Raw genomic sequence first — 14792 nt, 5'->3', positions numbered from 1 at the left:
ATTCAGTTAGTTTGCCTTCTGTGAGCATACACCAGCTGGCTGAGTGAGGAAGAGGAGGGCAGTGGCTTGCTGCTAAGCAGAGGGAAGCAAGCTTGGAATTTAAATCTTGTCACAGAAAGAAAAAAAAAAAATTGGACAGAAATAGGCCAAAAAGTTAACAGTGACTGCCTCTGGTTGTTAAAACTGGTGGGTGATTTTTTTTTCTCCCTTCTTCACATTTTTGTATTTGTTCCAAATTGTCTACAATGAGTAAGCACTACTTTATAAAAAGTTAAAAAAAATCACATTGCAGATAATGTAGATTAGTGAGTTGACTATCTGGCCCTGTCATCTTAGTTGAACTCAAGTAGATGAGGCATGTGAGTTCATGGGACCATGGTCAGGTCTCAGTGTGACTCATCATTCTGGCTTTTGCAGGGATGCAGGCTATACCTAGAACCTTAACCAGTCACCTTGTAAATATAAGTCTCTGATTCTAGGATCATACAAGAGCATGGATGACTAAGAGTAAACTTTGTTGCTGCCAAGAAAATAATAAAATGATTCATTCTAGGTACACAGAGTTTCTGGGAGCCCTATTCAGGTGCTCTAGGTCCCTATCCCCATAATTATACCTGAACTAGTGCTCAGGATGCTAAGGAACTTCAGCCACTGAAAGTCTATGACCTTGTAGCAAGACATATCACAATGTCATATCATGACAGCCCAGGAGCCTGTTAGGGTTGGCGAACAGAGGTCAAAGTACAGACTCCAGGGCCTCCCCGGTGGCGCAGCGGTTGAGCGCTGGGTTGCGAAGCTGCCCGCGGCCTCTGCGGCGCCGGTTCGATCCCCGGCTGCTCCCAGGCCACCGGAGGAGGGTCCCACATGGCGCGCAGACCTCTCCTGCTGCCCGCTGCTCTCCTCAGCAGTGTACTTTGGTCCTTCTGCCTGCTCTGCTCCCCCCTCTGGTGAATTCTCTCACCCTCCCGCGCTTCTGACTGTACCCAGTGCATGTATAAACAAAACAAACAAACAAACCAGCAAACAAATAAATAAAGCATGCCTCTATAAAAAAAAAAAAAAAAAAAAAAAAAGTACAGACTCCAAAGTTCCAGATTGGTCACAGAGTCAACTAGGGGCACTATGAGCTGGGTTGTATAGTGCTCTTTCTAACACATCCTCAGTAGATTAGAACCTTGATTTTTTTGTTAGCCATGTCGAAACACCACTGTGTTTTAATCCATACCCTTCGAGAACCACGGCGGCCTCGTAGCTTGGAAGGTGGTGGTGCCAGCTGAGACTCCCCCAGGTCAAGAGTGTAAGAGGGTGGGGAGGCAGCACGCATGCTCTTCACCACCTGGATGCTGTCCTCAGCCAGAGGAGGCAGGCCCAATTCTGCCCGTTTCTTCACTTTGAGAGCCTGCAGATGCTCAAATCCACCGAGGGTAAACTGAGGGGTAAACAGGAGAGCGGCAGAAAAGAGAGGAAGGGAGGGAAGTCAGAGGGAGCAAGGTCAGGGAAACATAGATGGAGAAAGGAAGAGCCACAACCCCCACTCTCCTCGGCCCACTTCTTAATTAGGAAGTAATAAGACAGGAAGGAGCAAATGTGGTATTATCCCTAATCTGTGGCACTCAGGGGCCAAGATAAAGTATTATTTGCTGACCCAGAGTTGGAAACATCACTAGGAATTAGGAAACTCCTGGGAACCTTCACTGAAAAAAACAGGAAACTATATCTCCCTCTAGAAGCACATCAGACACAATAAACCCCCAGCCACTCAATTTTTTCCCCCCAGTTAGAGGCGGCTCCCCTTAGGAGCTCTGCCCGAGAGGGCATTTGTTCAAAGAGTAGTGGGGTGGGAGCCAGAGATAAAGGATCAGGATGAATAATCAGTAACAAAGCTGCGACCACACATCTGTAAGGACTTCATTTTTTCAAAGCAAATTATTTATCTAGGTGGAGGGTAGGCACTAATTCCCACATTTTATAACAGTTAGAGAGACTGAGGCAAAGAGACTGCCCAAATACCTATCAGCAGAGGTCAGATCTCTCAACTTTCAGTCAGTGTCCTTTCTGCAAAACACCAGCTCTGTCAAGGGATAGGTTCAATGATATCCCAACTTATGACTGGAATTTCTCATGAGAAACAGGTAATCCAACACAGAAACTTGCTCTGACACAGAACATCTGATTTCTCTAGGACAGCCTTGTTGCCCCTTCATTGGTTAACACACACCCTATTCTGCCTACTTCCAACCTCCTGGAATCACACTAGAAGAAACTGAAGTGGCAGAGGGCACCGCTGATCTGATGGGATAGGAGTGGGGAGAATCAGCCACTCACCATGACCACCTTCCAGAGCAGAAGCAGGACCTTCTTTATGGGGAAGTGGGGGGCTAGGCCACTGCAGAACTTGGTAACCATGGAGAAAAGCAGAAGGGCAAAAGGCTCCTCATTATGCATGGAGAAGCCTGGAATTATGGAGAAGCACGCGAGAGAGTGAGGGTGAGGTCAGTGAAATTCTAACCCTGTTATCCTGATTCTGAACACACTGAGGAAGATATTTACCTCCTTTTAAGTAGAATTCTAGTATTTGGCCCTAGAGAAGGAGGTCTAGAGACTCTCCCCTGCCCCCCCCCCCCAAGGAAAGCCCCTCAAGAGAAGGAAGGGAGGCCATGGAGGTAAATGGAGCCCTCAAAGTATGGGAGTAGATGCCAAACTGGAAGCAACAGTAATTAAAATTATGCTTTTTTTGGCTGAAGGGCCTAATGCATTTTGTTGATCATACCTCACTTGTGCACAGCAATGACTAGATTTTTAAAATTCCTGTCCGATGGTAATACCAACTTACACTTAAACAGCTTTTGATTTTCCAGGATTAAAAGCTCATTTTTTCAAGTGCAATTCCTGATGGAACGGAGGAGGTCTGGCTACCCTCTTTTATAACCACGGAAATAAATGCATAGAAAAGACCTATGAATGATATATGCATGGTGCTGGCTCATAGACACAGGGGATAATTAGGCCAGGTCCTCATGTCTGCCACCTGGTATCTCTGTCCTACAAGAAAGGATGTGAATTATAACAAAAAAAGGGGGGTGGGAGGGGGGTCTGTCTGTCTCTCCTAGGCAGATGCTATGCTTCCCCTCACCATCAGCACTCCATTTTCACCTTTCCTCAAGTGTCATTTCTTACTTAATTCAGTGCGGAAGGTCTCCCGAGCTGTTCTCCACCCGCAGGAGTCTGTCTCTCGCTCCAGGCGGATATTTTCTACCATGAGGTACATGACACTCAGCAGCACCCTGGAATTATAGAAGCATCATATGAGATTTCCAAGGCAGTTACCAGTCTGTAGTCAGAGACCTTAGGGATATCTGTGGGAGCCCAACCCAGTGAAATTGGCAACTTCTAGTGGTCTGGATGTGTCCGGGATATAGGGGAACAACCCAGTCCAATCCCTTGGCCAGCTCCACTCACCGGAGTTCTGTGCTGTCGGCAATAGAGATGGCTGGCTTCCGAAGGGCACTGCTACAAGCCTGGCTGTTGCTGCCATGAGAAGGGAAAGATGGGAACCCATAAGGATCCTTACTCCCTGTGTTACTGTTCATCAAACACAAACATGAGTACCTGCCATTTCCTGGTAAGAAATTAGTCTAAGATAAAAGAGTCTATAGAATTCCTTCGCCACCCCAGCCAACCCTTGTCTGTGGTGAAGGTGAGCAAGGGCAGGGTGTGTGGTATCGACTCCTTGTATAACACCATTATGCCCAGTGCTGTGCTGGATACAACATAGGTGCTAATCAAAACTTGATGAATAATAGATTTATCCTATCCTGGGTGATAGATATGAGATGAAATAATAAGCAGCAGAGAAGGCAACCTTTATGGCTATAATCATGAAGGAAAGAACTGAGCAGAGACAAGAATTGTTCCTTTGCCTCTTGGGTCATGGTCTCAGGTAGAATAGTTTCTATCACAGATATCAGAGTTAGGCTAAGCTGAGAAGGTGTTTTGAATAAAAAGGGAACCCCCCCCACCTCCAGGTTAGGGCCCTGAAGCCCAGAATTAAAGCTGTAAATGGAACAGATGCTGCTGATGAGCCCAACCTCAGGGAAGATGACAGAATATCAGAGAGGATGGCCAGCTGGGAAGGGACTATCTGTGAGTTCTGGATTGAGGTATGGGAGACCCAGCTCACCGCAGGTCTCCATAGTGAGGGAACCAGCATAGAACATGAGACACCCTTTAAGGAAGGTGATTGTCTAGGTCAGCCCTCCCCTAAGGTTTCTCACTCGATTTCCATGTGGAGGAGCTCCAGGAAGGCTGAGAAGGTCCCCATCTGATAGAGCAGGAAGCAGTTGTACCTGGACCAGTGTAGCACATCGACCTCTGAATCACATTCTCCAAAAGTGCCTAAAGGACCAGACAGTGCCATGGGGGCTTAGGATAAGAGGACATCCCAGTTCTTTCCACGCTGCCCCACGATCTTAAGACTATCTCCCATCATGCTGAACAATTAGACTGATGAAGTTAGGTTAAGGGTCCCCCTAGAACTTCCAGGGATGAGTCAGGGGAGAAGAGAGGCAGTCTCCAAAGTAGGTCCAATGTGTTCATCAATGGCCTATCTTTATTTTTGAGTTCCCTGAGAAACAGATCTAGAGATAATATTAAAGTGTGAGTAGTTTATTTAAGAGGTGATACCAGGAACGACGAGCGGAGTAGTAGGAAAATGTGATAGGGAAGAGAAGGCAGCTAGAGCTTAATTTTAGGTAGAAGGAAGTTCTGGGAAACAATATAAAATACAAGTCAGAATTATACCACCCAAGAGAGGTGAGGTAGCTAGACTATTCATCTACTAACTCCCATCGGTCTCAGTGAAGAGTGTTGCTGGGCTAGGAGAGTTCTCTAACCCTTCCTGAGAAAGTCTAGGTGAGCTGCTGAGAAAGCCCACCTGTGAAAAGACGGTATTGGAAGCTGGAAGTTGGCTATAGCACCAGACCCAAGAGAGATGGGTGAGCACTGCCTTGGTTGCGACAGTCTTCCATTCACTCAATGTCTATCCTCTTTCCTCTATGATTTTTTTCTTTTAGTTTTTTTTTTTTTTTTTTTTTTAGCTCCCAGCTAGCTCCTTTGGCTAATAGTTCCTTATTTATGATTTCAGGGCTTATTTTCACTATACCAGCTAACCCATCTCATTTCTCTAACATCTGGCCAATAAGTCTGTTTTGGGATGATTTCCCTAATTAACCTCATTGAGATCTAATCACCCCCAAAATTACTCACAGCATCCCCTACTGCTGCCATGCTGGCTTGAACCTATTAAATACCAATGAGGAACAAAGTAGAGGATCCATAAAGGTGTGTGTCTGTGGCCTCAGTGTTGGGGCCAGTCCACAGCTGATTAAAAAAAAAAAGCCTCCTTGCTCAGCTGGTGGTAACTGTCAGCTCTGGGTACATTGTCTTTCTTGCTCTTCTCCACATGTGATTACAGTTCAGGTCAAGGGCAAAAAAACCTATAAGAATCCTGGCATGGGGCCTCCCCGGTGGCGCAGTGGTTGAGCGCTGGGCTGTGAGGCTGCCCGCAGCCTCTGCAGCGCCGGTTCGATCACCAGCGAGGGTCCCACATGGCACGCAGACCTCTCCTGCCACACCCGCTGCTCCCCGCAGCAGTGTACTTCGTCAGTCTGCCTGTTCAGTTCCCTGCTCTGGCTCTGGTGAATTTTCTTACCCTCCCGCGCTTCTGACTGTACCCAGTGCTTGTATAAATAAATGAAAAAATAAATCTTTGAGGAAAAAAAAAAAAAGAATCCTGGCATGCCTGCTAAGATAAAGCTATCCCAAGTGATCACCATCTAGTCATCTTCTTTACAAACACCAAATTATTGTTATCACATGATTTAAGTTCTGTCCTTGAGAAGCAGCAACTTTATTTTCCCATGATGGCTTGCCTCATGCTAGGACCATTTCTTTCCCTAAATTCCAAGTTACCTCACCTTGAGCCAGGTAGAGAACAGCCCTGGCTATCTTCAGTCGCTGCTCCCTACTGATCACCTCTAGCCGGTCCAGGAGTCCCATTACATAGGCTTTTTGGGAATCTTCTTCCAATTCCAGCCACTCCTTGCCTTGCACTGTGGACAGAACATCACATACATCTGATGTCAAGCCCTTCCTCTAAAGGTTCCTGATAATATGTCTATCTCATATCTCAACTTCAACAAATTCTTCTCTTCTAAGCTTTCCTTATTTAACTAAGAAAGATTAAGTGCTGGTCGAAGGACCCAAATGTTCTTGCCTGAACCCACTCTGCAACCCCATCTTCTTCCACATCTTTTCTATCTTCCACATCCAGCTTATACGATCTTCTTCTCCTTCTCAAATGGTTCCACTTCCCTACATACCCAATTCCTACTCCTTCTTATAGGTCCCAAATCACCTCTTTCCCAATCTTATAGGCGAAATTCAAAACCATCTCTTTCCCACTAAAGCTCTGGTCAGAAGCTCCGTGTCCCCTGAGATTTTTTTTTTTCCACTAAGATGTTTTTTGCTTCTCTTATGACAACTCTTGACCTTAGCTAGTTTTATGATGTATATATACATCTCCCCCCTGCTACTGGTTTAGTGTCTCTTTGAAGATACTGTAAATCCACCTTCACCCCTGCTTCCTGAATCTTTGGCACAAAACAGGTGCTCACCACACATTTGTTGAGTTGAAAATGGAATTATCACTAACCAAGCAAGGAAAAGTAGGTTCAAGAGTGTCACAATTGGGTACATGAAATTATTAGATGCTACTGGGAGTAAGGCAGAGCTGGAGGCAGGGCTTGAATATTAAGTCAAGGGCTTGACTAGGCACAGGGATCTATTACGCTGTAGGTCACCAGCCCAGCCCCACCTCCCATCCCTTTGCTCTCTTGGTGCTTTATGTCAGGGAATGGGACTCAACTCAGGCTTCTCTTGCTTCTACTCCAAAGCCTCTCCACTGGAGATCTAGGAAACTCTGTATCCCATATGTAAGAAAGGGTGGAAAAGCCATATGGTTATGGAGACAGTGAAGAAAGATCATACAATGTTTTAGATTTTTTTCTAGATCAGGCTGCGTTATCATGGAAGGAAAAAGGTCTCTGTGAGTCAAGATCTGGGATCACCTTGAGTCTTGAAATCTTCCTCAAAGCACCTTCTATTAGTGGTAAATTCCAGGTTCTCAGTGTAGCTATACAATTCTGTGGAAGGAAAGATAGAATAGTCATAAACATTCAGCAGACCCTTACAGAGAGGCCTGGGGTAAAGAGGGTGGCATGAAGGAGCTAAAGCTTCCAACACATTCCTGTGTCCAACTCTATCCAGAGCCAGCTTTCTCCCTTTGGAGCAGTTAAAAATAGCCACTTGTGTCCCTGGGTGATTAAACCATCAAACCTGTCCTCCTCCTGCCAGCTGGCTGCTATAGCAGAGAAGGCGGCCCTTAACATTTGGTCAGGGCCAAGAGGATAGCTGGAGCAAAAAGGGCTTAATGCCATCATCACTCCTGTTTCTTAGGACTACAAGCCACTCTGCTTGTCAACCCAAGTCAACTACACTGTCTCTAGGGAAGAGGAAGAAAACACATCTCCTGAAATTTTTTTTAATGTACATTTTCAACATTTATTTGATTTTTTAAGATTTTATTTATTTTTGTATAGAAGAACTGGGGTGTAGACCAGAGATGGGGGGATGAGAGGATTCACCAGAGACAGAGTGGGGAGCAGAACAGGCAGATCAACTGAAATACACTGCTGAGGGGAGCAGTGGGTGAGACAGGAGAGGTCTGCTGCGCCATGTGTGGGTCAGCTACCTGGCCAGGAATTGGGGATCAAATTCAGGCCATAGGTTAGTCATGGTGGGCCCTCAAGGTGGTAGTGCTGAGACAACCCCTAGGCCACCAGGGAGACCCTCCTGAAATTTAGAGGCAGGATCCTGTGCTATTCAGAACCAGGGTAAGGGCTGGAGAGTATGTATTAGATGGCTCCTTAGGGTTGGAGTCAGTTCATTCTTTCTCTGTTTAGTTTCCTCGAAAGGTATAGAAGTTTAGGTTCTTGCCCTCAGCCACCTGGAGAGAGGCAGCATCAAACCAGCCATGGTTGCCAAAGGACTATTTGTGCCCAGAAAAATCTAACTTCACATTAGCCTCTCAATTCAAAATGCAGAGAACTTGTAATAAAAATACTCTCTCTCTCTCCCTCTCAAACACACACATGCACATCTTTATACAAATACTCTCAAGTTACAGAGGAGGAACAATTAATTTTATGAAGTCAATATCTGTAGTCTCCCTGGTGGCGCAGGCGGTTGAGTGCTGCACTGTGAAGCTGTCCGCAGCCTCTGCAGCATGGGTTTGATCCCGGCCGGCTGGCAAGAATCCCACATGGCGAAGCAGACCTCTCCTGTCTCGCCTGCTGCTCCCCTCAGTAGTGTATTCGTCAGTCTGCCTGTTCTGTTCCCCACTCTGTCTCTGGTGAATCTTCTCACCCTCCCACACATCTGGCCTGTACCCCGGTTCTTGTATAAAAATAAATAAATCTTTAAAAAAAAAAAAAAAAGGAAGTCAATATGTGATAGGACAGATTTCCTCAAAATCTGTCCCTCAACTGAGACCCTTACTAGAAATTTAACTAGGTCACAGATAATTCACAAAAAGAGAAATTCACTTATGTTCCATTTTTTTTTTTTTAATTTTCTAGAGGCATGTCTTATTTATTTATTTATTATTTGTTTGTTTGTTTGGTTTATACATGCACTGGGTACAGTCAGAAGCGCAGGAGGGTGAGAGAATTCACCAGAGCCAGAGCGGGGAGCAGAGCAGGCAGAAGGACCGAAGTACACTGCTGAGGGGAGCAGCGGGCAGCAGGAGAGGTCTGCTCGCCATGTGGGACCCTCCTCCGGTGGCTGGGGAGCAGCCGGGGATCGAACCAGCTGCAGAGGCTGCAGGCAGCTTTGCAACCCAGCGCTCAACCGCTGCACCACCGGGGAGGCCCACTTGGAAAACACCTTGTCTGGGAGTAAGGGCTTTTGAGTCCTAAGTTCTAGAATCCTGGAATGACCAGAAGCAAACTCCATCTCTAAATCTTAAATTCTTCAGTCATTAGTGAGTAATGTAGATATGTATTTTTAAAGAGTGAGTGCAAACCCAGTTAGAGAAGGGAGCAAGGCTCTTATGAACTTTTCATTTTCATTTTTAAAATTTAGATTACAAATTTTCATATATAGGTAAGTATAGAATACATATAGTATATATCTTTTACTCAGATTAAATATTAACATTTGTCATATTTGCTTCAGACATTTAGGATTTCCTTCTCCCCAATCTATCTTATTTCTCTCTCTAGAGTAACCACCATAATAAAATTGGTGAGTGGGTTTCACTACATATGTATATGCCTATATACAACATACATCATGTTTTTGAAGTTTTTGTCTAAGCAGTATCATGTTGTGTAAGTTATTTTGTCACTACTTCTTTCCCCCAATGTTATGTTCTTAACATTCATTGATACTGAAGCACACTCATATTAACTCATTATTTTAGTGGTTAAACAGTAGCCTAGTATATTACTATAGTTTATCCATTCTCTCTTCTACTTAATTATTTTCAATTTTTCACAATAAACATCCTTATATATGTTTTCTTATGCCTGAGCGTCTCTATAGTGTGTGCATCTAGTGGAATTCCTGGTTATAATACATGTACACCCTTAACTTTGCTAGCTATAACTAAACTGCTTTCCAATTTTATATTCTGCTCTCTCATGCTTAGTGGTACATAAAAGTACTCATTTGTCTGTGCCCTCGCCCCAGCTTTTAAGTTTTGAAATCTGAGGAATGTAAAATATTACATCATTATTTTGATTTGCTTTTTCCCTTTTAATAGTATAGTTGAACATCTTTTCAAATATTTAGTGACCATATGGTCTTCCATGACCATATGAATTCCTATTCATATTCTTTGACCAGATCTCTATTGAGTTGTTCATCCTCTCACTCTCTCATTCTCCCTTTAGAGATCCACTCACATCCACATTCTGATTCAAATTCTTTGATGGTTATTAAGCTTAGCTCTCTATTTCTGTCACTTATCATGAAATTTATTCCCTGTGCTTATTCACAAGAACTTCTTTAAGAACATTTTTCTCTGAAAAAGCATGTCTCAAAGTGCTGCTGCCATGTGACGGAATATTTAATGTTCACCCCATCCCCACCAAAAGCACACTTATTAATAACTGGCATTCATAGCACGTGTAACATGGAAGCCCTTATGTAAGGAGATCACATTAAGCCTAAACTACAAAGCCAAAGAAAGGCAGTCCAGCCCTGAAGGAATGGGATCCTTTAATCCTAGCTCAGAAACATCCTAGCAGAGTTCCATTATGACGGATGTAGGTAACATGTGCAGTCTTGCTGAGCTGACCAGTTGTGTATAGTTTTTACTTATAGTTTTTACAAATTGCTAAGATTTTAATAAGGGGCAGATGTAAGGGAAGGGAGAATGATAGGGGCAGAAGAGAAAAGGAAAGAGATGGAATAGGATGGAGAGGGAAAGGGTGGCATAAAGAAGGGTATATTCAAAAATATAGGTGAATATGGCAAGAGAAAGACAAGAGAAATGGGGAGGAGAGAAAACAGATTTGTGAAGGAAGAAGCAGAAAAAAGAGTGATAGAATGAAATGGAGAACACCATAGCCAAGGAAGAAGTCACAGAAAGAAATGTGAAAATAAAGATATTTACCACTGGAGGATGGAGAGAAGAGGGAATGTGGACAACGTCCTTGTTCAGTAGCCACTTGCTGAGAACAGACAAGGTAACAGGGGAGATCATAGGCCACTTCCCTCTTCTCCTGGTCATATTTCCACTCTCACAGGCCCCTTCATACCTGACAACTCTGCTGCATGCCCATCTGCATCTCCATACTCAAACTCCAGAGTGGGGCAGTCCACAGAGCCCTGTAATGAAGAAATATTTGTGGTATTGGATTGACAAAAGGACATTATACCCTCATTTCATCTTTCCCCTCTTGGAAGCCAAGCTTGACTGGAAAGGGAACTGGGAGATTCCCATCTAGGCCTTTCATCCAAGAGGAACCTTCTTCCAACCCAAAATCAGGGCAGGGAGGAGCTGAAGATTCCTACATAGAAAAGAAACTCTGGGTAAAGGACCAAGATTGTGGACAAATATGAAAGTTACACTCTGTGTCCATATCTGAGCTACATAAACACTGGCCATAGAGCATCTTGCTGATTTCTAGGAAAAACAAGATGGACAAAAACCAAGAAAACTGGATTCTAATGTTCATTTATGTGCAGTACTTGATTTATCTCCTTGGGTGTATTTCCCATAATTCTTCCACCGCACAGCACCTGTGAGCTCTCACTATAGTGCCTTGTGCTCTTCCCTCCCCTGTTTTGACCTGCTCCTTCCTCTCCCCCTGCTGTATGTCTCAGATCTATGGTTTGTCAAAAACTAGATTTCTTATTATATGTATACCCCCCCAATATTTTTACTATAATCCAACCTCTTTAAGCATTTGGGGGGTATTTCCTACCAGTATATATTAATATAAAGGATTTAAGAAGTTTTAAATTTCAGCTCTGTCACATATTATGTAATCTTGAGCAAGTTTTATACCCTTAGTGTGGTACAAAAAAAAAATAATTTTGGTCTTTGCCCTGGGGTTCTGGAACAGAACTCCTAAAACCTTTGGAATTACAAGTGATAGGATTGTCTGTTATTCATAAAGAGCCCCAGTCAACCATGCTTGAGTTTATGCTAATGAGGTGACTCAAGGTGAGCCCTTAGAGTTTCAAAGAAGGGCTGGCCTCGAATCCAAGAGGAGACTAGAGATTAAGCTCAATCACAGAGTCAATGATTTAATCAACCCCACTTAGATAATGACCCAAAAACACAGTGATGTACAAGGATGCTCTCTTGACTAGGGCCAACAGTAATTCTCTAGAAGCCCTAGAGAAAAGTCCTCATCTCCCTTGAGGACTGTCTTCTGCAGGAAAGCAAAAGGAGGGAGGAAAGGAAAAGCAGAGAGTCGGCTAGTCTGGCACCTGGGTATTGTGGCGATAGATGAGTACGGACAGGTAAAAGCAGTTCTCCTGCTGCAGTGGAAGGTGAAGAAAAGCTAATCTTTTCAGGCAGCCTTTTGGCAGGCAATGAGCCCCGATAGAGAGGCTTGCTGCAGTTGTTCATCTCCAAGCATGAAAAGTGCAGCTGCAGACAATCCGGAGGTAAACTGCGGGGCTGTGGGAAAGCTGAGTCTCTGGATACTGCACTCATCTGTAAACCTAGAATGCTATCAGAGCCTTTACTGAAAAGACTTGATAGGTGAGGAAAGGGTCTTCTATGTCAGAAGGAGTTTTGTTATTGTCTGTCTTTGACCCCTACTAGAATGTTAGTTCCACAGAGCAAAGACCTTGTCTTGTTCACCACTGAACCCTAGCACCCAAAACCCTGCTGAGCATAAAGGACTCAAGACTTGTTGAATTAATGAATGACTCAGCACCACCCCCCTCAAAATTGAGCAAGAACAATGTCTCTGTGGGGGAAGGACGCGCGCAGGGTGCCTTCAAAGGTCAGATTCATACTGAGGTAGGGAGGCAGATGACTTGGTGGCTAGGACCTGATAGAGCAAGGCAGTGCGGCTGCCCTCGGCCTCTGAAAGGTGCTCTGGCTTTAGGCCAGTGTCATCTCTGCTTTTCTCTTAAAAAATGAGCTGCGTTCCTACTCGTGGGCATCAGATGAGAAACATACACAAAATCCCTTTGGAAACTGAAATGCTATTCAAATAGTAAACTGTGGACCAGAATGCCTAACACCTGGCTTCTAGTTCTGCCGCGTGAGGACGATAACACCAGCACTAAGAACTGACCAATTCCATGCACCCTGGCTGCCCTGAACCAAACATTTTACATTCAATTATCTCATTTTGACTTTACCACAACCTGCTGGGGTAGGTAGTGTTAACCTCATTTCACAGATGAAGAAACTGGAGCTGGTAATTTGCCAAAGACACACAGTAAGTGGTAGGATTGGGATTCGAAACCTGGTTTAACTGACCTCAAAACTGGCTGCTCTCGGTCACTCTGCCAGAGACATGATCTTGGACAACTGACTTCTGTCCCTTATTTCTGTACAAGGAACAGCTAAAACCAGGTGATCTGTACAGACCCTTCCACCGCTGGCGTCTTCTGGTCTCTTCTCCTGAGTGGTCACTCACATCCGATCCTGCTCTTGGTTAGCTGATGGGAACTGGCTGCATGAAGGCTTCTTTTCAGAAGACGACGAGACCCAACACAGTCCCATTTGTGGGTCTGTGTCCTGGGCCGTCCCACCCACATCCCAGCTCCAGTCCGGCCCGCCTCGAGGCGTGTCGGGGTAACCCTGACAGGTGGGGTCCTGATGTCCGCCGAGGGCACTCCCGGGAGGGCCTGCAGACCGGGGAGGTGTGTGGGGTGGGGGGTGCAGAGCCCCGCGGGGCAGCGCTCCGGGCGCACCGAGGTGGGCGGCAGCTGCCCCGACTCCGCGGACCCCCTCATTGCGACGGAGCTCTGGGGTCCCCCCATCAGGCCGGTTCTTAACCTCCCGCGCCCGAGTCCTCGCCTGGGAACTGCACGCGCGAATCGCCCCTGCAAGGGGCTGAAGTGAGGTAAATATTTGCAAAGAAGCTGGTGCGCGCGCCCCCCGCCCGCGGAGGCCAGCGAGGCGCCCCCCGGCCCGCGCGCGCGGACGCCGCTGAGAGTCGCGCTGCAGAGCCCGCCAGCTCCGAGGGGCGGCCCGGGCGCTGAGGGACCCCGGCAGCCGGGAGGGCGTCGGGGCCGAATCCCCTCAGGCGCCGCTTCCCGCCCTCCGGGGTCTCCCGGCCCCAAATGAGGCTCCCCGGGCGCCTCACCTCCGACTCCCGCCGCTGGTTTCTGAACGCCTCCCGGCCCTTGGGCGCCGCGGGTTTCCCTTTGCCGCCACCGTTGCCGTTGCCGTTGCCGTTGCCGTTGGCCGGCGGGCTGCCCGCCCCGGGCGCCGCGGGGTCCTCCATGCGGCTCGGGTCCGCGGCTCCCCTCAGCCGCCCGGCGCTCTCTGCCCGGGGCGACCCCGCCGCCGCGCGCCCGGAGCAGGCTCCGCCCCCTCCACAGCTATTGGCTGGGTTCTCTGTCCGCAGCCCCGCCCCGCCTCCCGATTGGCTGTTCCATCGCTCGGGCGGGACTTGCAGGAGGTGGGGGCTCATTCAGGGATTTTTTTTTTTTTTTCGCTTTTATTTTCTTGAGTCCTGCGGCGCCGCCGGGAGCCGGCGTCTCGGGGTTGTTGGCTCCCGACTTCACCTTCCGAATTTCGGGTCTTGAATTCAGAAGGGTTCTCTCTTAGCTTCCCACTCGGGGTCCCTCAGCGCTCACCCCCTCCCAAGCAGCGACCTTTTCGGGAGTCTAGTCCCCGCCCCCCTCTCCACTGCAGTGTCGGTTCCCCCGTTACCGCAGACCTCGGTACCCCAAGTCCCGCTCCGCCGCCGGGAGGGACGCGCTGGCCAGGGACACCGCAGGAAACGAGGGCCTGCCCCTCTCTGGAAGCTGGGATTTGTGAAGAGAACCCATCCCTCCCGGCGGCGTGGGGGGGTTTCCTTCTCTGAAATTGCTGGTGTCCTTCAGGGCTTCTGGGCATCTGCCTTTCTCTGCCGAAGTGGGGCAGCTTCCCGGTGGGAGCCAGGAATGCAAATGTTGGCTAGAGAGCAAGCCCCTCCGTCTGCCCCCCAGTGCTTTTGTTATAGGATAGGGAGAGGGGCAGCCCAAAC

At 46.9% G+C, this 14792-nt stretch overlaps 1 protein-coding gene across 2 annotated transcripts in view; it reads right to left on the bottom strand.

The window, feature by feature from the left end:
• STRIP2 (striatin interacting protein 2) overlaps positions 1 to 14045 on the bottom strand; it is a gene marked incomplete at both ends in the record, with an annotated part of 37666 nt that extends 23621 nt beyond the window's left edge. For both annotated transcript variants that reach the window (XM_084230073.1, XM_084230074.1), the window contains 9 exons: positions 1226 to 1429; positions 2326 to 2453; positions 3178 to 3284; positions 3460 to 3528; positions 4275 to 4395; positions 5976 to 6110; positions 7128 to 7202; positions 10884 to 10953; positions 13905 to 14045. In XM_084230073.1, the coding sequence (XP_084086199.1) occupies positions 1226 to 1429; positions 2326 to 2453; positions 3178 to 3284; positions 3460 to 3528; positions 4275 to 4395; positions 5976 to 6110; positions 7128 to 7202; positions 10884 to 10953; positions 13905 to 14045 (1050 nt within the window). The remainder of the gene's footprint in view (positions 1 to 1225; positions 1430 to 2325; positions 2454 to 3177; positions 3285 to 3459; positions 3529 to 4274; positions 4396 to 5975; positions 6111 to 7127; positions 7203 to 10883; positions 10954 to 13904) is intronic.
• Positions 14046 to 14792: the final 747 nt, after the last annotated feature.

This window comes from Talpa europaea (assembly GCF_964194135.1).
Source record: "Talpa europaea genome assembly, chromosome: 3".
Taxonomy (NCBI): domain Eukaryota; kingdom Metazoa; phylum Chordata; class Mammalia; order Eulipotyphla; family Talpidae; genus Talpa; species Talpa europaea.
This window is presented reverse-complemented; position numbering and strand designations above follow the sequence as displayed.